Genomic DNA, 21,783 nt, shown 5'->3' with positions numbered 1-21,783 from the left:
ATTTTTATAAAATACTTAAGCCTAATCTTAATTTTTTATATTTCACTTAAAACTTTTTATTGTGGATTGTTCCCTTAAAATGATTGCTACATTTTGGAAAACATTTCTTTCAAGAAACCCATTTATAATTTAATTGAAAAATGTTCTGACAGACTGATTTGGCTTATGATTTTGGTTACGATTTCTTGTCATTGGCTTGTCTTCAGTTGTCTTAACCAGGACCGAATATGTATGAAAAAGCACCATTGATTCCTCACACTGGCTTTTATGCAGTTTGTATACATTTCAACAATTTTCCAGTTTGCTAAAGGCTTAAGTGAAAAGTTTATTATGATTATTTATGTATTTCTGGTGAATACATCATGATTTAACAAGTGGAAAAAAAAACTATTTCCTTCCATTTTCTGGCATATCCTTTTGGAATAAGATATGAAACTTTTGCACAAAAATTTTCATTGCTTTTAGAGAATAGCAATTTGTGTACTCATGCTTTTGAGACATTGTAGTAATATTGTAATGTTGAGCAGAATCTTTCTCCACAGTGCCAACATCTGGCTTGGTCTTTTTGGTGGATGTTCATTGGTTTGAAACAGCCTTATTGGTTTGAAAGAACCTATACAGTAAATACTGTTATTTCAGGCACTAGGGTTTTGTATAACTACCTTCCTAGAACATTTCCATTTGAAAAGCAGTTGGCCTTGGACCCTGAAGTCCATCAAAGTGTGGGTAAATAGGAAATATTACAAACAAAACAAAACACTAGACCTACTCTCCTGCAAAATCTGGAATGTACAAGTCATCAGAGCCAGCTCTTTAATGCCTGAAGAAAGTTGCTCAGTTAAATCTGAACTACTCTCCTATAATTTACATGGGTTGTATTTAATTTACGTCTGTTGATGAGGACAGGCTAAGAGCAAGGCTGTAGACTTGGTATGATTGTTGCTGGTTAATTAAAGTTCTCTTTTGGATACTTCATACCTTAAAAAGAATACTAGAAAAAAACGAATTATTTTGTTCTTTGCTGTCATATGCTATAATTTAATCTGCTAAAGCACAGTCATTAATTCTTCAGTAATTTCAGGTATTTAGATCTTCCAAATCTGAATTTTAAGTATATTATTTTAGATTAAAACTGTTACATAGTAATCCTAATTGTATATTCCTCTCCCTCAAATAGTTTATATTTCATATTCACAAAGGAACCAAGTATTTTGAGTATGAATTACGTTTGTTTTTAAGCTACTCCTATCTAGATTTTTAAAACTTTTCATGCAAACAAAAGAACATGCCCTCAGATGCTGATGACAATTTTATGTCACCTTTTTATCATTCGTTACTTAGTATGGTCATAGCAAAGGCTTTGAGGATAGAAAGGACCACCAAAACGAGTGACTGATTAATTTTTAAATTTTCAATATACTTAATGTAAATATGCTAACGGATTTACTGAACAATTAAATTATTAGGAGATACAAATATATCGCTATACATACATACCCACACATGCATACACACACACATTCTAAGTAATTGTCGACCTCATTCTCTAACTATTTTAGAAAGGACTTTGATTACAAACTTCATCTCTTTACTTTTAATCTTTCATCAATGCCTCTGTCCCCTCCTACTTAAGAAGTTACTTTTTGTTTCCTTAATATCTAGTCTTCTGATTCACCTACTTTGATAGAGTGGTGTTTTCCCTTTCAGAAAAAGCGATAATGAAACTTTACTACCTAAAGCCATCAGGAAGGGTCAGATCCAGAATTCTTTTTTGATTTATTTTTGATAGTTTAATGCAGATAAATTAGAAAATACAGTAGGCAGAAAGATTTCAAATGCACCTATTATCCTTCCGCCTGAGAATGTGTATTTAAACACACACACTTTTATGTAGATATCTTAATAAGAAAGGATATCATAACCATGTTTAATGTTACTATTATCATGTTTCTAAGTTTTTGGATCCACTACCAGATACCTTATAAATATCTTACAGAATGATGACATTTCTATTAATAATGATTTACAGAATTATTTGAGTCTTTTGAATTAAACTTGGTAAATATTTTATTTTGGTACATTATTTATATCAAGGTTGTTCAATGGAATGTCATGTTGTTCTTATTAGATAACAATGTTATTCCTTTTGTTTAAGCAAGTCAGCATGCAGAATTTGACACCCCAGTACAGAAGAAAAGTGTCTTTTGGTTCAGCCCTCTTTTATTTAAATTTGTAGCAATGTTTAAAGTGCTTGTCATCTCTTGTAAAATAAGAAGAATGAATTATGCATGAATACAAAAAGAAATACTAAATATGTCAACCTTTCCAGAAAATTAGAAAAATGCACACCTCAAAAGGCTAATTTACCTTTCTATTTCCCAAATTCAGCATGTCCCAAATTACCATACAACAAGGAGACAAGCCCTTCTTTCTACTTTGCCAGTGAGTTGGGTTTTTTATACTAATTTTAATTGAACAGTAAAACACTTTTTAAAGAATACATGTTAAGGGAGTAGACTTGTTGAGCAATATTTTTCCTTGTGCCAGACAAAAATCATTAAAAATACGTATATCTGTAAGTAATTCAGAATTTTAAAAGAAATAAAACCCAGCTTAAGAAAGCTGGAGGTAAAAAATTGAGTGGTTTCAGAAATGAATTTTTGCATACCAAGCAAACATGTGACTGTTTTGGAAATGTCTAATATTTTCCTCCTTCAGAAAACTTTCCTGAATCGCCTTTTTTAAAACCAAGCCATGAGCTTAATATAGAAAACTTAAAACGTTAGTTTTTTTTATTATCCTGGTAAGAAATTTATTCTTACAAGAATTTTAAATTGAAAAGGGTTGAAAAACTAGGGAAGAGACATTGCTGTCTTTTAGCGTTTGCATGACTGAGGGTTTAAGATATTTGCAGCAGACACCTCAGGGTGTCTTGTACTTAAAGAATGACCCAGCAGAGGTGATCTTTGGCAGCCCTGGCCCCTCTCAGCACCCCCTCACCACCAGTGAAAAGGAAATGCTTGCTCCTAAACGGAGAAAGTCTGGGCAGAGCTTTCTTTTGGAAATGAACTTCTAAGGTGTGTTGTCTCTATTTGTAGGGCAAATTTTAAACAAGGCTAGTCATGGACTTTTGATATTCAAACACGAAAGGTACTAGCATGTAGAAACCCTTTAGAAATTAATGCCAGTAATGTGTCACTTTATGTGAAATACTGTATTCTAGAGGATATTAAGGAGTAAAATTTTACTTTAGAGACTAAATTTTGAATTATTTTATAGAATGACTCAATGTCTTAATGTACTAAATGCCAGATTTTTAAAAAGCATTTAGAAAACATTTTTACTTAAATTTTCATTAATTGTGCCATGACTTGGTATCCAAAAATAAATGTATACGTTATTTATTTGGTGCTAGGAAATGTTAACAAATTTAATCCTTTAATAGATGCTCTTTAAAAAGGAGTCTTGCTGTATATGTGTATATATGTGTGTGTATATATATACATATATATACTCTTAAAGGGAAACTATGTATGTGATATAGTATGTAAAAGACAGTGTCAGTAATCAGTTTTATCATGTACTCAATTTGAGGTCTCAAATGTAGTTATCCTCACCATCTTACTGTCTCTGTTAGTAGTTTTGGATTCCAGTTACTGGTAAGTAAGAGACCCTTAATCGTCACACCTAAGCATTAACCACCTTGTTAGCACACCTTCTCTCACAAGGGGGTATCAGTATTTTTAAAAGAAACTAACAGTGGGGCTGCTGTTTGTCATTTAATTTGCTGCTTGGAATCCCCCCTCCCCTCATCTGAACCATTTTGTCATGGTTTGGTCTCTGTTGCCGTTTACAGAGATTTCAACTTTCCTTCATTTCCTTTTTTCTCTGAATTTCACATCAGATTTAAACGTTGGAAGATGTCGTTTTGTTTAAGTTTTGCAGTGCTGGTGATCTCTCATGCCTTGTGCATCCAAGATCAAAATGAAAAAACCTAGTTACAAATTAAACACACAGCTTTATGGACTCAATTGGCTTCAGTAAGATCATGGCTTAGGAAACTATTTTTGGAATGTGGTTAGTGTTAGGAAGATTTGAAAAATTACCTAATCAGAATTGTAAACATTTATATCAAGGAACACAGCGAGTAGGAAACTTAGACCTGATCTGGCCCAAAAAAGCAATACTTTGATTTGCTTGACCTAATTCATATTTTGTGAAGGCAACTCAAATTTTAGACCTAATTCATGTTTCATGAAGGCAACTCAAATTTTATAAACAGAAATTTAACTGACAAATAGATAAATCACAATTTTAAAGAAAATTCACTGTAACTTCTCTGAAATGTTTAGCTAAATAAGTGAGCATGTATAATAAAAGCAGTTAAGTGATACACTACTTAGTACAGCTCAGAATTTACTGCCTGTTGCTCTCTGCTTTTCCTGATTCTATTTTTCCTCATTTACTCTGTATTGATTCATTTCTCTTGTTTCTCTTTCCTTCCAATCTTTTTTTCCTCCCTCGGCCTTTTAATTTTCCTCCTGTCCCACGTTTCTGTCTCATTCTTGTGGCCTTTCAAGGAACTAAACTATATTTTCGCTGTTATTCGTATTGAATTAAAGTGTACATTTTACATTTTTCCCAAATAGCCACTCAGTTTTCATATATGAGGAATAAAATGGGTTCCTGGATAAGATACTTGCTTTATGTCTTTTAAGCAAGAAGATGAACAAAGGAAGATATTTCTAAATAAACTTTAAATTTTATTTGCAGTTTATGATGTATATATTACATCTACTTGATTTTTCTTGTAATACATCGTAGTTTACTGGCATTTAGGGAAAGGATGAGTTTTTTAAACAAAAGATTTGATATATTTAGCTTGGATAATTTGAAATATTTGTGCTATGAATGCAAATGAGGTATAGATTAGAATACAGGTCTTAAATATTGGTAAACCATCACAGAGATGCCCTTTAAAAATGCATAATAAAAATATTTTATCTTTAATTTTCTCTAGATAATTTCAAGATTTTAACATTTTTCCAATTGATGAATAACAATTATGAGACTTCATGCACATAATCATTCTCTTTGAGATGGTCATGGCCATGTTTTTATGTGTGAAAATTAATACAGCACCCAGATAGATTTTTTAAAATTTATTGTTACTTTTTATTTTCTTAGAAAATACTTTACTTAGGAGATACTTTTTTTAAAAAGCAAAATTTATAAAAATTTCTTGAATAAGTAAAGTAAAAAAATAGAAACCCTGAGAGTCTGTACTCTGTATTTATGAAACCTCATAAATAGAATTTGGAATTTCGGAATTGCTTTTTCCCATATTTAATATTGCTCCAAATGAAACATTTAAGAAGCTTGGACATAGGGAAGATTTTAATGCTAATGGTTTGAAAATAAGGGAGCACGAATGACTCTGGACATCACCATCCAGTAGAACTTTGTGATGATGGAAATGTGCTACAAATCGTGCTATCTAATCAGCTACTAGCTACATGGGGCCATTTCAGTTATTTAAATTTGAAAAATAACTAAGATTTTTGCAAGAACAAAGAGTCAAAATTTATATCAAGTCTTTTAGACCAAGTCAGTGCCTAGACAATTTTGGGAGTTCTGAAAGTTAAGTTGATGAGCATGGGGGTGAAGAGTGGCTTTTTAATAAGCCAGTGAATTAGAAGAAACACTTGACTGCTTTTATAGACTCATAGAACTGTGTAGTTCAAGAAAAGCAGTTAGCACATTATTTTTCCCAGCTCCTAGCAGTCACCGACTCTTCTCAAAAACACCCCAAGAAATATTTTATGCCAACTATACTTAAATTAAAAAAAAAAAAAAAATTAAACGGGAAAAACCACCCAGAGAATATACAGTCACTGTTCTCCTTGTTAACATGTTCCAATGTATGTTAACTATTATAAGTAGGAGATTTTCTCAATATAAACAAAAGTGCTCTTTTTAATCTTATCTGGATAGTAATGCCTGTCACGGCATGGGCAGTGGATGCACAGGTGGTCCTAGTCCTGACTCTGCCTCACCCTGCCCTCTTTTAAAAGATACATGTGCACTTGGAGAGAGAACCAGTTGCGCTGGAGTGTTGGTGGCCCTTGGCCCTACAATGTCAAGCCCTACAGAATTGCTTTGTGTGCTAACCCTCTGCATAACATTTACATGGGGCTTCCCATAGTCATTTATGCTGGGTGACTCTTGGCAGCCTTGCCTGTTAAGACTGCAGGAGTTAGGGTGCCTGATCCCAAAGCAGTGCTTGCTTCTCCCCATCAGCCCTGTAGTTTGCTAACACATCATATGAAGAACATGAACTATTTCGGAATTGTTTCTGTGTATGGGCTTAGCTTCTCAAGGAGCTAAGTGAGGATAGTGTTCTCAAGACAGACACATCACATGTTGCTAGTGATGTGTCTGTCTTGAGAATACTATCCTCAGTTCATTGCTACATCATGGTGAAGTTCGTTATCAGTGTGCTCTCTATAGTCACTGGAAGCAAAGAGCCCATCTTATTATACCTTTGAATCTCAAATTGCTCCTTGGAGAAAATGTGAATAAATTTATACTTGATCTCCCTGTTTTTTACTAAGGCATAGTCTGTACTGAGATTCACAAAGAATTGGCTTTGGGTTCTTAACTTTAATGAACACAATTTTACTTAAACCGGCTCATCATGTTTCCTTTGAAGTTACTCTAGTAAGATTCTATAGGCTGGGATGCTTTTAAGGGAGATCATTTTTTACATAGTTTAGGTCTACTAGGTCTTATAAAGCAAAGGTGAGAGATTCTTGAACAGAGAGAGCCCAGGTAACCAGCTGAGTGGCAGAGTGGCTTCTGTGATCAGCTGAGAAAGATTGTGGTCTTTGGCGTGCGTTGAAGATAGAGCCTTGATCTTGCCACATACTTACCCAGCCCCTTCCCCCAGCCCGATACAGGCTGTGCCCATGGGACACTGTGGCAGCTCCAGGACAGTAGCATGGTGAGGCTAGCCAGGTGATGGCCTCGAGCTGAGGTGTATGTGATAGGAAGCGGGGGATGGGGAGGGGTTGACATGGTTCGAATTGTTTCTGCCTATGCTTTTAAGTTACCTTTTCAGGAAAATCTAGTGACTTTTAAGAGTAAATTTAAACTAATTAGATTATAATATAATGTATGCGACTGTGTTATATGAATAAAACGCTAGTCTGATTGTTAGTAATAACTTCACATTTATTTTTTTTTTCAAGAAAATTGATGGTTTAAGTGGAGTCAAATATAGAGATTGGTAAACAGCATAAGTTAGGCCATTGAACATCAAGAAAGCTCAATTGATGAAGCATAGAGGAGCGCTTAAGCTCATCTGTCACATGTGGCAGTTGTACACACTCCTTTTTCTTTCACTTTAGTTTCCACTGGTTCCCTTGCTCAGCAGTACGCACACCCTAATGCTACCCTGCACCCACATACGCCACATCCTCAGCCTTCAGCTACCCCCACCGGACAGCAGCAAAGCCAGCATGGTGGAAATCACCCTGCGCCCAGCCCTGTTCAGGTAAGGAGAAGCTCAGAGGCCTTCAGAGAAGTGCTTCCTCCTCTTTACTGTTTTCTTCAGTGCCAGGCAAGGGGCTAGTTACTGTACGATCAGAACACTTAGCGGCCTTGCCTCCCGGTGCCAGCGTACAGCTCTGCAGACTGTGTCCCTGGGGTTGGTTTTAAGTCGCATTATAAAATACATACTGCGAATAAGATGATCAAATCAGTTCTGGAAACATCAATATTGAAAAATCTAACAAGAATTTGCTTGGGACTTTTCTTTACATCATTCCTAATGTTTATGTGATTGAGTTTTTTTCCCCTGGTAGCTTCTTTAATCATGTTTATTAACAGGCAGTTAAGGCTCTCTGACATCTGTCAGTTCTCTGGGGCGGTAGTTTTATTTTACTTCTGCTTAATCGAGGGCTTACAACTGGCAGGCTGAGAATCGGGCTTGTACCCAGAAAGGAGGTCTCTGAACAGGAGGCATACCCCCCACACACACACCTCCCACCCTGCTCTTACCACCTTGTGCATTCTTCTGTGGCTGCCCTTGTCCGTCATCTTGGGCCCAGGTGGAACCTGTTTTCATGTGTCGGGCTCAGCTCTGTGTGTGACCCGTAACTGCTTTTCATTAAAGAAGTGGTTTTCTTAATTCTTCCCTTTCGCTTTGCAGCACCATCAGCACCAGGCCGCCCAGGCTCTCCACCTGGCCAGTCCACAGCAGCAGTCAGCCATTTACCACGCGGGGCTTGCACCAACCCCCCCTTCCATGACACCTGCCTCCAACACGCAGTCGCCACAGAATAGTTTCCCAACAGCACAACAGACCGTCTTTACAATTCATCCTTCTCATGTTCAGCCGGCATATACCAATCCACCCCACATGGCCCACGTACCTCAGGTAAATCAGCTTTAGCCAACTTCTTGTGAAGACCAATAGAATGTGAAGGTTAGCGGATAAGCAGTGAACAGCCAGGTGCTCTCCTAGCTGGGAAACCCTGTGTGTGATTTGCCTGTCTCCCTCTTCCCGCTCAAATACATGTGATCTGGCCCTAAATGGATGTTTGTGTGGTTTTGTAATGGACCAGTGAAATTGCTGATAGATCAGTCCTTTAACGTTTACCAGCTGAGGCCTTAAAAAGAATCTTTGACTCTGGAATGCAACCCAGTCCTCCCTTCCTATCTGTGTCTGCTTTGCTGTGTTTTTATAGTTTCATTGAGATACACGCATACACACACTCACACACGAGGTGAACCTTCATAAATCCTCAACTCTAAGGTGACTATCCTGGGCTTGTCAGCTTGAATGTTAGTCATGAATTCTAGAGAAATCTCTCTACTCGTTAAGTTGGTTTCCCTGGCTTTCCATACATCCGCTTTGACTGTAAGTTGTACTTCTTGAAAAGGCTCGGCCTTGTGCATTGGTGCAGTGTAACTAGAAGCTGAAAGCGCCCAGGGGTTTGCTCTGTTTCGTAAAGAGCAGCCCTCGGTGCGCCCTGGAGCTCACCTCCTGTGTTGGCTTCTGAAGGTTGGAAGGTGTGGTGCTGTCCGCATCAGCTGCTGACAAAGTCCAGTGCAGTCCAGGGCCAGGTTGCACTGTCTTAGCGAGGGGAAGGAACTGCACCGAAGTCGGGCTCTAGCCCTGTCCTGGAGGCCCCCCTGGAGCTGTGAATGGTGAACTGGCTGTGTTCGATGTCTCTGCTTGCTGCTTTCAGAACAGCACTCTTAGGCTAGACTAAGCTAGACTGCCTCCCTGAACTCCATGTCACGCAGTGCGCAACTGAGGCTCTGGTGTTGGGGAGCTGGAATGCGACTCAGTTGGCACTAAGGCTCAAAAGGCGACCTTGTAACTAGAGTTCCACAGCCCTGGGAAGGTTGGGTGTCCTCTTGTACAAAGTGCAGGGTGCGGAATGTGGCGCACTGCAGTGGATGATTGGCTTTGGATGGTGGGGAGGGGAGCTGGTTCGGCCAGGTGTGGGCCAGCATGGTCTGGCTGAATCAGGAGCTACCTGAGAGCTGGGGTCCTGTCCAGCAGAGGCTGGTGGCTAAGTAGGTATGTGACTTTACATGTAGGTCGGGGTTCCTAAAACCTCACTTTTGTGTTTTTGTGCTGAAAGAACAAAAAGGATCAAAAAGGATCACAGGGAAGCCCAGATATGCCATGGCTCCATTTGAATATGTAAGAGAATAAAAGCAGCGTTTCTTCTTGGTCTGGAGCTGTGCACAGTGTGGGAGGCAGGAAGACGGGCTCTCCCAGGCCCTGCCAGAGCCCTGCAGAGCTGGGACCCGGCTGCTGGGGCTGACCGAGACCTTCCCAACTTGACAGACCGGGTTGAACTCACTGTCACAGGGACACTGAGCGGGCCCAGATTATTTTTTATCACCCCTCCCCATCTCACTGAAGCCATTCACCGCAGACCTCCTCCTGCTCCATCAGTGTATCTTTAGCCGAGCAGAGGGGCCTGAGTCCCTTCTCTCACTGCCCTGCCTCGTTCCTCACTCTCCACTGAGCTGTGCTGGTGAGCAGGCCAGCAGCGGAGCAGTAGGGGTGGGGGCAGGGCAACCAGGAGAGTGATCCATGGAACTGAATTTGACAGTCCCTGCTTCTAATGTAATAATCCGCTTTCCTACTTGAAAGGAATGTCCTCTGTAAAACTTTTGAGGCCCCACATGGAAGCCAGATTCTGAAGCATGATTGTGTCTTGCCTCCTGTTAGGTTGAGAATGCCGCCCTTGGGTGAGGGGTCTGGTCTTTGTGAAGATCTTGCCCCGTACATTGAATCCAGCGATCAGAAACGTTGAAGGCTAGGACATTGCAGCCCTGACTTTTACCCAGACTCACTGGGTGCCTGCTCCCTCAGCCTTGCAGGATCGATCTGCTAAAGGGTGAAGCATGTCTGTAGGTCAGTGACGACCCACTAGGGATTGTCCCCAGAGAAAAGAAAGGGCCCTGGGGGCCACTGTTGCCTTTCCCAAGAGCCCCAGCCCAGTGAAAGGAACACAGTTGACATGTTGTTTAAGCCGGAGATGTTGCCTGTATGCGTAAAAGAGCTCTCTGTTTCAGGCTCATGTACAGTCAGGAATGGTTCCTTCTCATCCAACTGCCCATGCGCCAATGATGCTAATGACGACACAGCCACCCGGCGGTCCCCAGGCCGCCCTCGCTCAAAGTGCACTACAGCCCATTCCAGTCTCGACAACAGCGCATTTCCCCTATATGACGCACCCTTCAGGTGAGGCGTGTGTGTGCAGGGGCCGCCGGGCACCCCAAAGCATTCTGCTCGCACAGGTCGAATGACAGGCAGGGCCAGCGCTTCAAGCCCCGCATTTGAAAACCAGCAAGACCCGTCAGTGTGCACAGTAGGGACGGTGACGATCAGCTCAGCATCAGGGCCTGAGGCTTCCGGAGCCGAGTCTGTGTGTGTTCTGATGGTACAGGGTTTGGCTTGATGAGAAGCAGCAGCAGCATTCTGTGTGGCTGATGCATGCTTAGGACTCAGTTGGCCTTCCTTGTTTACGGCAGGCTGGGCAGGGCAGCGTTTTCCTTCCTGAGTCCCAGCAGTCTGACCTGTGGGGGGTTATCGCCATGACAGTTTGATTGTAGCTCTAGAGAATACTACTGATAAGGAAGTGCTGTGTATGGACTGGTTTTGAGCGTAGTATTAGCGCCAGCCTACGCCCTCACAGGGAGAGAACCCCCCGTGACTGTGCTCTAATACTTGATGGCTGCCATGGCGAGATTTCAGTCTAACCTGTTCCTTTAAAAGCAATCCTGGTGCGTGGCTAATACTTGGGGAGGGGGTATGTTAAGGCCTGGTTTTCTACCCCATGAGCAACAAGTCTTCTGGGAGTTTTATCTGAAGTGGTTTTACGTCTTACTGGTTTGTTTCTACCCACCCCTCTCCCCCTCCCCGTTTTGGTGCAGATGTGGAGTGGGGGGGAGCGAATTAAATTTTGAGTCTTGTTCAGCTAGCACGAGGATAGCGTACAGCCATGTGCTGCAGAGACAGACACTAGGCTAATGTGCGGTGTTGCCAGCTTTCTGTTTAAACATTCACTTTTCTTTTTTACAGTACAAGCCCACCACCAACAGCAGTTGTAAGGCTGCCCTGGAGGAACCGAAAGGCCAAATTCCCTCCTCCCTTCTACTGCTTCTACCAACTGGAAGCACAGAAAACTAGAATTTCATTTATTTTGTTTTTAAGAAATACATGTTGGTTTCTTGTAACATCCAATAGGAATGCTAACAGTTCACTTGCAGTGGAAGATATTTGGACCGAGTAGAGGCATTTAGGAACTTGTGGGCTGTTCCATAATTCCATACGCTGTTTCAGAGTCCCGCAAGTACCCCAGCTCTGCTTGCTGAAACTGGAAGTTATTTATTTTTTAATGACCCTCAAAAGTCATGAACACATCAGCTAGCAAAAGAAGTAACAAGAGTGATTCTTGCTGCTATTACTGCTAAAAAAAAAAAAAAAAATCAAGACTTGGAACGCCCTTTTACTAAACTTGACAGAGGTTCAGTAAATTCTTACCGTCAAACTGACGGATTATTATTTATAAATCAAGTTTGATGAAGTGATCACTGTCTACAGTGGTTCAACTTTTAAGTTAAGGGAAAAACTTTTACTTTGTAGATAATATAAAATAAAAACTTAAAAAAAATTAAAAAATAAAAAAAGTTTTAAAAACTGAAACCAAGTTAGTGTGTGTTTGTATAAGGTACTAGTTAACATCAAGGCAGGGGGGCTGAGTGTGCTTGCTTAATATCCTGGAAGGTTAGTTGTCAAATGACTTTTCTTCTTCACCTTTAGTTCTGGTTCAAGGTATCTCTAGAAAAAGACAAGACTGAGATATTCTCTGGTGGATAGAGGTCTGCGTCAGAAGGAGGAAGGCTGGCCAGAGTTGGGCAGCGCTGACATTCCACATCCTCAGCCTGATGCTGATTCTGTAAGCTTCCTTTTTATACCTCCTGAACCCAAATGAGTGTTGTCAGGCAGAAGTTGTCCTGTGTCAGACATGTTTGTTTTACCAGTAGGGGGCAGGAGATACTTTAAAAACTGATAGAAGGCAGAAAAGGTGATGTACAAAAGTAGCTCATGCTGTAAACTCATAAGCATTTGTTAATGTCCCCAGTTTGTGGGAAGATAAAGGATAAAGCAGTTAGTTGAGCAGGGCAAGGATTTCGCTGAGACCATAGCTGTTGTAATAGAGCCTTTAAATATTGTGGCAACAAATCAAGATTCTGAAAACTTTAATTCACATGTAGCAATTTGTACATTATAGCAAAATTTGCATTATTCAAGAATAAGTTACTTATACAGTACATAAACAATACATAAAAATTGCCAAATACCTTCTGCCTATAATGATACAAGATGAATTCATCTCCTGTGCTGCTTATTCCAACCGAACACTGGAATGTCAGATGTGTCCTTGTTAAGAGGCAGTGGAGACAATATACTATAAGTTCTAGCCTTTGGGAGATGTTAGAGCTCACATGACATTTGCGATGAGACTTAGCCCTGAATAAAAGCATTAAGGAATCTCAGGCAACCCGTAGGGATGAGTTCAAGGCCTTGATTTTAGGTTAAGAAACTGTTATATAAAAATAGTGTTCTCTGGCCTAAGATGTTAATGATTGCTATTCCTTTTTCCTACACGGTCCAGAAATGATCAAAGGCAGAAGATTTATACCAGATAAAGCCATATGGATTGCTGGTCTAAAATTCAAGGCAGGTTAGTTGACTTAATTCTTTGGTGCTGGTGACTGTTAGTTTGTAAGAGTTAATTAAAGTCAGATTAAGGAAGTGTTGGTGCTGGGAGCCGTCAAGCTATCCTTATAGTCTGTAATTAGAGACAACTGGAGGGACTGTGATGCTCACTCTCCCTCTGGCACTCAGAGCCCGGGCTCTCTCAGTGGAGGCTGCTGGCTCGGCCTGTTGCTGGCAGCAGCAGTCACGTCAGGACTGGAAGGAGGGTGGTGGAATGTGCTATCGTGGTGGGCTGGCTGCAGCTAGCAGGGTCACTGAGGGCATCGCGCCCAGGGGCCTGCTGTTCCCTCGCCTCCAGCTTGACCTGCTCCAGCAGAAAAGGCATTGGCTTAGTGTCACTTCTTCCCAGGCCACCACGGGGCTTTTTGTCAGAATGTATTTGAGCTGTCCTGGTAACTCAGACACATTTAGAAAGGAAATGTTTTTCTTGAACATTTTATACTAAAGTCTGGAGGTGGGTGACTTCCAGTTCTGTCGGAGTCTCAGCCTGTACTTTGTAGCCAGTGGGTCAGAGCTGCTATTTTGCTCTGTCTGGCGTGCCTCTTGGCACCACCTGAGAATTGTTAATGTTGAAATTGCTAAGGAGTGCCCTTGCCTTGAAGATGTCATATCTCGGATGGGAGGGAATTTATTTGCGTCATTTTCTACTTGGCCCCCCTTTTGTGCAGACAAGGGGAAATTCTGGCCCAGTGACTTTGTGATGTTTTCTCTTTTAAGAGAAATTTAAAACAGTGCTTGCTCCCATGGTTCACACTTTGTGTGGCATTCATTACGTAAGAGAGAACCTGCTTGATATGTAGAAAGTAAATATCTTTAGAAATGGACCACAAATCTAGATCATGGTTGGATCTGTTTTACAATCTGTCAAAACGCCCAGGAGTATTGGTTTTAAGTGGCGAAGAGGTGGCTACTTGCCCCTCCCCTCCAAGAATAAAAGCTCATCCAGATAATTCTAGAAGCAAAAGACAGATCTCTTGGAATACAGAGAATGGCTGAGGGTTTGGTCTACTCCCTCCAGCAGTAAGTTTTAGGCTAAGGTTTAATTTCAGCCTCTGATGTGAGTGTGTATGTATTAAGCTATGCGAACGAAACTCCCAGGTTCCTAGAAGCCACCTTGGTGAACCTGGTGGCTGTGTGTACAGAGTGATTCTGCTGGCACTCAGGAGCAGCTGACGTCACTATCACTGCCCGCCTTGCTTTTGAGCCTCTGTGTGTAACCTCTGGGAGGAGCCGGCCCTCCTGTGGATTGACACTTGTGAAAGAGGCAGAGAGGTTTGACTGCAGCAGCGCCCCCATGTGGTGGAGGTGCGTACGTGTGTGCACACATGCTTCGTCAGATGAAGCAGAGAGCAGCTGGAATAACACCGGGCCATTAGAGGACTGCCTCGTGAGCTGTGGCACCGGATTCCTAGCTTCCGTTTTGGCATAAGGGTGAGCTAAAACCTCGTCAGATAATTTAATAAGCCATTAGACACTGCGGGGCTCTGCGCCGGCCCTGTTGGTGACAGATTCACTAGAAAGGCCCAGGAGCCTTTCTTCCCTTTTTGCTTGTCCCTCCCCCGCCCCTTGGTTTAACTCTCACCGTAAAGCTTCTGTCAACCAGAATCCAGTTTTTATTCATAAGGCACCAGTATAGAACTGTAACTTGCCACCCTCCTATTTCAGCAATTGTCTCATTTCCCTGAACGGGTGACACACTTCACTTCTCCACATTTAGGAAGGACAGTGGCTACTCAGCAGCCGGTGACTGTCCTGAGGATGCAGTAGACAAGCCAGGCATGCTGGCTGAGACTGGGACCTAGTTAAGAAGCATTTGCATAGCTGTCTCTGACTATAAAAATCACATGGGTATTAGTTCAAACAGTGCAACGAAGTAAGCAATGGTTTAGTTTTGAAACCTGAATCCTTTGAAAAATTGATCTGAGGTAAAATGTTTAAAATCATTTTTGATTTTTAGCCTGTCCATCTGCCAGAGCTTTGTCCTAAGGCTGAATGTCAAAGCAGGATAGATGTGGTCACCTGTGGCATGGGCACAGCAGGGGTGCCACGTGGACTGACACGGCAACAGGAAAACCATGAGAAAATCCAGGGCTTGTTAGTGTTTTGGGCTTCCTGGTGACCCTCTTCACCCCCACCCCCAACAGAGTCTGTCATCAGCTGTGACAGGGTCAGTGAAAAAGAGAACAAGTTTCCACTGCCACTTCTGGCCCTCACCCCACCACCACCCTTAGGGATGATGGAGTCTGGTCCTAAGGACCCAGGGCAGGAGCCAGCAGTATCGGCAAACAAGAACTACATCTGTAAACAATAAGAAAGCTAGGTGATAGATAAAACTTAAAAGAGGCCCTTTAACAGGCCTAATAGAAGGGTCACATCCAAACTGGAACAGTTAACAGTGTCCCTTAACTCTCTCTCTGGAAGGAAGGAAAGAAAGTTACATTCACAAGTTCTTATCTCTAGCTCCTCCAGGGCCTCTGTGAGGCAGGGAGTCCTTGCCACGGTCAGAGAGGTGTGTACTGATTGTCTATGGCCCGCAGGTGGCTCCGGGAGGAGGAGTCCATTTCGTAGTCCGAGTCCCGGGTTCTGCTGGCGGGCTCGGGCTCCAGGTGCCGCAGGCTGTCAGCCAGTTCCTCGGGCGAAGGCACCAGGTGGAAGATCTGCTCTGGGGGAGACGATCGTCCTGGGAGACCCTCCGGGCCCAGCCCCCGGGGGCAGCCAGAAGAGCTCAGGTGGGGAAGGCCCAGCTCCGAGTCCCAGCGGGAGAGGGAGAAAGGGAACAGGACCGCGTTGGAAGAACCTGCGGGATAAGTGACAAAGACCACAACTGTCAGTCTTTATAGGGCGGGGACAAACAGACACGAAACGAGAGCTCTGTCCCTGGGTTTGCGGCAAACTTTTCCCCTCTCCCGGTTCCCTGTGCTGTCCACCCCCTTTACCGGGGGCACTGGGGTCACACCTGGTGGCTGGGAGACGACCACCACATAGCTGGACAGCCGGACATCACAGGCAGCACCGCACTCGAGTGGGATGGGCGAGCGCTGGAAGTGGTGTAGCATGTCCACGACCGAGGGGAAGTGAAGGTGCTGCACTCGGCACTGGCCCCGCTCGGTCAGCGACAGGCGCAGGTGCTGCAGGGGGAGAAGCCAGTGGGCTCAGGCACTGGCCCCGAGGGCCTTGAAGCGGGCCGGGGGACAGCCCCACCTACGTCGCGCCGTACCTTGGCTATGCCCTGGAAGTTGAACGTGAGCACATACTCCCCGCGCCGCGTCTCGCTCTGCCGGACCAGGAACACGCCGTGGGCAGCAGGGCCCTGCAGCTGAACCAGCTGCGCCGCTTTCACTCGGGAGATGGGGCCGTGGAACCAGGGGTAGCAGGACAGGAAGTGGTCCGTTTTCTGGCAGGCTGGGTCCAGCAAGCTCCCAAGAGAAGCAGCTGGTAGAGAAGATGGACCACGGTGAGCCCTTGTCGGTGCCTTACGTCCTGGGCGAAGGCTGAGCCCCACTCACCTTGGTTCAAGGAATCTGTGCTTCCCCTTGGAGAGCTGGACGTGCCGGGCTCTGGAGCCGAGGGAACACGCGTCTCTGGTTCTGTGCTCTCCAGCCTGCCGGTGAAGAGGCTGGGGTTAGGGGTCTGGGTAGGCCAGAGGTGGCAGTGAGTGCTGTGCCAGGACTGGGGCCTCACCCTTGGCCTGTGCACTCCTGGAGCTCAGCCATCCACGAACTCAGCTGCTGCTCATCTCCCACCTCAAAGATGATGTCTGTCCGGTCCTTCACCTGGTGGGGAGGAAGGGACTGGCTGTGTGGGATCCCTGGGGTGTGCCCATACTCCCCCAGGGGTGGAAAGCTCGGTCGCTCACCTTTAGCACAAAGGTGTAGAGGTTGTCAGGCATCTCGAGGCGTGTGCACCGCCGGACCTCCTGGATGCTGGAGCAGGCTGCTTGTAGCTTGGGCTTTGAACTCTAGGAAACCAAGGGGGACACTCAGGGTTTGTCCCTGTTGGCCCTTTGCCCACCCAGGCCTGTTTTTCTGTCTCCCCAGGGGCCTAGCTTGGTGAGTGCTTGGGGTGCTGCTGAGCGTGCACCCCAAGCCTGCAGGAAGGGCTGCCATTCTGGCTTCCAGGAGCCCAGAGGCCCTTTCTCCTACAGCCTCTGAAGCACCATCCCCAGGAAGCTGTGGGCTGGGGGCCAGCAGCGCCCCTTCACCGGGGCTTGTGGGCATTCCAGCACGGACATGTCTGCCTGCTGACCTGTTTTCTCTTCCTGCTGGTGGAGCAAAGAGCTCCCCATGCAGCCATGTCACGTGGGCTGCTTGACCCACCTCATCACGAGCCCAGAGAGGGGACATGAGGGCATCCATACCAAGGCACATTTCTCTGTGGTGCTGACTCTGCCAGGGGTCCTAGGGCTTCCTCTTGCCTTAGCTGCCCACCTCCACTAGCTCCCTACTTGTAGCTCTCCTGGCCTAATGGCAGCCCTAGGAAGCAGGTGTTACCACCACATCTCAGAGAGAAGAAACACACATCTTGGAGTTGAAGTCTCTTGCCTGAGGAAGGGAAGATCAGGTTTTGAACCTCTAGAACTTCAAACTCCCACACTTCACTAATCTGTCAAGTCTTAGGACAAGGAGGGGTGGATTTGGCTGCAGGGTGGTGGGGGGGGGGCTGGCTGGGATTGTGAAGTAGGCTTTTGGGACTCCTGCCAGTACATCCAAAGGGGCAAAGCCTGGCACATCTGGCCTGAGTTACAGCCAGCCGAAACCCAAGTTCAGCCTGGGATCCAGAAGTCTCCCGTGGCAGCCAACACCTCCAGGGCTCCGAGAAGATGGGAAATGGTCCCCAGCCCGTTTGCCAACAAAAGCCCTCCTAGGTCCTGACTGAACCTGGCCGGAGCGAGGGCTGACCCTGCAGATGCCTGTGCCCACACGGCAGGAGGCTCTGGGGCGCCTGCTAACCCAGGAGCTTTCTCAGAACGGGGGTCAGCCCTCCTGTCCCCCATCTCTTCCACTTCCTCTTGTGACAAGATTATTTCTTCAGGGGTCGTGAGATGATCCGATCAAGGGCTGCTTCTTGCAAAAAAACCAAAGATAAGATAGAAGGAGCCAGAGATGAGTTGGAGAGCAGACAGAGAACGCCCAACAGGGGACCCCTCTGTCAATCAGCTCTTTTCCCAAGGGTTAGGAGACAGCCAGGCACATCTGGGCCATACCACGGGCCCTAACGAGCCAGCACGGGGAGGAGGCAGAAACAAGAGGCGGACTGAGGGATCCAGCTGCCACCTCCTCTGCCCAGAAGGGCGCATTTTGGCCAGGGGCGGCCCTTTCAGAAGGTGGTGTGAGAGCCGATCCCCAAAGCCACATGCTTAACCATTCTGGGGGCACGCAGATCCCAGGCAGCCTGTCCGGAGAGGGCTGGCCAAACCGGGCCTCTCGCAGTCCAGGCCCACCCCCAGCAGGGCTCCTCGGAGTTCCCGGTCCTGCCCTGGTTACTGGGACAGCAGTCTGGGAAACACGACGTGGAGCGGGGTCCCCTGCACCGTCTCACCAACACTACAAATGGGAGAACGCGCTTGGAAGGGGTCGCACAACCCGTAAGTCCCAGCGTTTGCGCCTCCCGCCGCACCCCACCTTCTCAGCCCGGGAGTCTGATGTGGGGAGCGCAGCGCCTACACGGGCGCTGGACACGCCAGGGCGCATGGGCGTCGGGCCTCGGCTCTCCCGGCAGCCTCTGCCGTCGGCTAGCCTCTCAGCGTGTTTCCTGTCTGCAAAATGGGTAAGGTACGAAGGGCTATTTCCTTCCTTCGCCTGCTTTGCCGTTGGCCCTGCCTGGCCCCCACCCTCTCTGCTGGCTCCGGCCTCAGGATCACTGGGAGGAAGTAGGCCAGGCCAAGAGGGAACAGGCCTGGGCTCCCTTTCAGTTCTGCTCTGGGCCCTGGCCCCAACGAGTGCCGAGATTAAGCAGCAAAGCCACTGGTTTCACTCTGAATGTGGGCCCCTCCGTGCCGGCACCACCCCAGCTCCACCCCCAGCAGCTGAGGAACTGCTGATCTGGCAGGCAGTGGCAAAAAGAGGACTCCCCGCCTCGCCCACAGCCAGCCCCTGCTGCGCAGATGACAGTGCGGCCCGTCCTGGCCCCATATGCCTGCAGGCTGTGCCTAGCACGGGTTCTGGCCCGACCCCTCACAGCAACCCGGTGTGAGAGCTGCCCCACCAGCCCATGTGCCTGGCCCAGGGCAACAAAGTTCTGGGGACACAGCCAGGACCTGAACCCCAGCTGCCAAGGATCAGAGCTAGTAGCGTCCACACGCTGCCTGATAGTGTACGAGAGTGGAGGGGCCCGTGAGCATGAGGCCAGGACAGCCCCGCCTGTGGCTGGCCCAGAGCAGGACTCGGTAGGGCACTGGCTGCTGTGTGGAGGGGACCAGTGGGTGTCTTTCTGGTTGAGTGACGGGACGGGACGGAGCCAGGATGGAACCGGGCGCAAACCCTGGGGCTGTGTCAGCAGCTCCAGGAACACATGGGGGCTTCGCTTCCTCCTGCATGCCCTCTAGTACAGGTGCCCTGCCGAGCGAGCCAGGCCAGCAAATAACGGCCGTCCGGACCCACCTCAGAGTCGCACTGCTTAGGCGATCAAAATGGCCAAACCACTTCTGTATGAGCAATAGAATGACACCCACCACATCCTGCAGCACCCACTGCTGGGGTCAGGGAGCAAGTGGTCTTAGCTCCCAGCATCCAAAAAGCTGGCTGCTTTCTCATGGCCACTGTGACTCCAGTGGGAATAACCGCTTTCTTTCTTTGCTCTGACTGCCTGGAAGCTCAAAAACCAGAAATGCAGACCGGCTCTGGCCCTCTCTTCACAGTGGGGCTTTATAACCCTCTCATCCCTCTAGGCTTCAGGGCTGAGTCCTGACCCTCCCATGAATTCGTGTGTAATCTTCTCGGCTCAGCTCTCCTGCCTTACGTTTGTCATTTTTTAATAACCCTTCTTTTTTCACAGGGTTGGTATGGTGATTGGTATTACATTTCCAGACTGGGGTCCAAGGCCGGCCAAGGTGGGTAAAGCCTTCGCGGGGCCATCACGGCGTTTAGTACTAGTGTCACAGCGCCGCAGCGTCACCAGCAACGGCGCCGTGGGTTACACACCGCGGCGGGGAGCGGCTTCCCCTGCGAGTGCCCCAGGGCTGGGCGCGCACCCTTCTCGGCCCTACAGACCCGGGTGCGCCTCCACCAGCCTGCGGTGGGTCCACACGTGACACGACCTGCCTGCCTGCCTCCCCTCAGACGGGCCGGGCACGAGATGAGACATTAAAGCGTGTTTCGTGTCTGCCGTGACTGCGGACGGCACGGTGAGCGGCTGGCTTCTGAGTTTGTTTTGAAAAGACAGAATGTGAGGAGCCGGAGGGGCAGGGCGGGCCCCGGAAGGACAGGCGCCCATGCCCCAGCAGGGACAAAACGGACACAGCCCCTGACCCACGCAGCTTCCGCTGTGCCAGGGGAGGTGGGCCCCCAGCGGGAACCGGCAGGCGGAGCAGGGCTGGGCCTCCCAGGCGCCGGGCTGGCCTTCGCAGAGGCCCCGAGGCGGGGAAGCACATGGACACTCGAGGGGGCCGACAGCACTTGTGCCCCACAGTGGGGAGAGGGGCACGACTAAGGCGGCCACAGGAGACCCGTGCGGACTTGGCTGCGGGAATCGGCTTGGGGTGTGGAAGTGGCCGCTGGGTGCGCAGGTCGGGGGTCATCTTGAACCCCCTGACAGAAGCAGGCCTGTTTGTGCGGCCAGACCTGGCTCTGCACGCTGCCTCCACGGGGTGCTGTGGGGGAAGACGGCCTCTAACTCACAGCAAAGAGCCCGACACGGAGGGCCCCGTGGCATGGGCAAGGCCGGGCCCTTGCAATGGCCTCGTTCCGTCCACTACGCCCTGCCTGGCCACCAAAGGAACCTTTATCCTCAAGCAGAAGCCTCGAGGACAGACCACCCAGCATCCGGAACCCCACAGGCCACAGAGCCCCTGGCAGTCTTCCCTCTCTCTCCCGGAGCTTTTGGGCCCTCACTCTTCTACAGAGAGCGACAGTGTATGGCTGGAGAGCTAGGTCCAAGTCACACACCTTGGCTATGGCATCCATGCCCTCGAGGTGACATGTCGGTGGCCCAAGGCCTGTTTCTGGAGGTGGTTGGACAAGCCCTAGCTTCACTCCTTACTACCTTTGGTGCCTTGTGCATGGCACTAAATGCAGCCTCAGTTTACGTGGGGACAAGTAAGCAGACCCTGCTGACCTCCCCCCCCCGCCCCAGGAGTAGGGGGGTTGGATGGAGGTGGTCTTGGATGAAAACCCGGAGGCTCAGAGCAGATTCCAGGTCGCACTCCCGGACAGCCAGCTGAGTGCCCCCGGCACAGGGCCCCAGTGGGTGCTGTCTGGAAGAATGAACGAACGAACGAACGGATGGAACACCATTATGGAAAAAGCTTACTCATG

The 21,783-nt window shown here is 47.0% G+C and overlaps 2 protein-coding genes across 32 annotated transcripts in view; one reads left to right on the top strand and one right to left on the bottom strand.

Moving 5' to 3' along the window:
* ATXN2 (ataxin 2) overlaps positions 1 to 21,783 on the top strand; it is a 103,109-nt gene that overhangs the window by 80,413 nt on the left and 913 nt on the right. For 9 of the 29 annotated variants that reach the window (XM_016149712.2, XM_036220763.1, XM_016149708.2 and 6 more), the window contains 4 exons: positions 2,389 to 2,442; positions 7,410 to 7,555; positions 8,213 to 8,440; positions 10,603 to 11,719. In XM_016149712.2, coding sequence (XP_016005198.1) covers positions 2,389 to 2,442; positions 7,410 to 7,555; positions 8,213 to 8,440; positions 10,603 to 10,836 — 662 coding nt within the window. In that variant the 3' untranslated portion in view covers positions 10,837 to 11,719. Of the gene's footprint in view, positions 1 to 2,388; positions 2,443 to 7,409; positions 7,556 to 8,212; positions 8,441 to 10,602; positions 12,236 to 20,305; positions 20,361 to 21,783 lie in introns of those variants that run through there. The other 20 variants (XM_016149720.2, XM_036220766.1, XM_016149707.2 and 17 more) reach the window with 5 other exon arrangements.
* The window catches only part of SH2B3 (SH2B adaptor protein 3), a 34,657-nt gene continuing 25,634 nt past the window's right edge, over positions 12,761 to 21,783 (bottom strand). For all 3 annotated transcript variants that reach the window (XM_036220784.1, XM_036220782.1, XM_036220783.1), the window contains 6 exons: positions 17,169 to 17,270; positions 16,994 to 17,085; positions 16,819 to 16,913; positions 16,530 to 16,744; positions 16,269 to 16,440; positions 12,761 to 16,109 (listed from right to left, as the gene is read on the bottom strand). In XM_036220784.1, the coding sequence (XP_036076677.1) occupies positions 15,814 to 16,109; positions 16,269 to 16,440; positions 16,530 to 16,744; positions 16,819 to 16,913; positions 16,994 to 17,085; positions 17,169 to 17,270 (972 nt within the window). In that variant the 3' untranslated portion in view covers positions 12,761 to 15,813. The remainder of the gene's footprint in view (positions 16,110 to 16,268; positions 16,441 to 16,529; positions 16,745 to 16,818; positions 16,914 to 16,993; positions 17,086 to 17,168; positions 17,271 to 21,783) is intronic.

The sequence above is a fragment of the Rousettus aegyptiacus genome, unplaced genomic scaffold (assembly GCF_014176215.1).
Source record: "Rousettus aegyptiacus isolate mRouAeg1 unplaced genomic scaffold, mRouAeg1.p scaffold_m13_p_5, whole genome shotgun sequence".
In the NCBI taxonomy this organism is placed as follows: domain Eukaryota; kingdom Metazoa; phylum Chordata; class Mammalia; order Chiroptera; family Pteropodidae; genus Rousettus; species Rousettus aegyptiacus.
The sequence above is the reverse complement of the archived record's forward strand: the minus strand, read 5'-3'. Positions and strand labels throughout refer to the sequence as shown.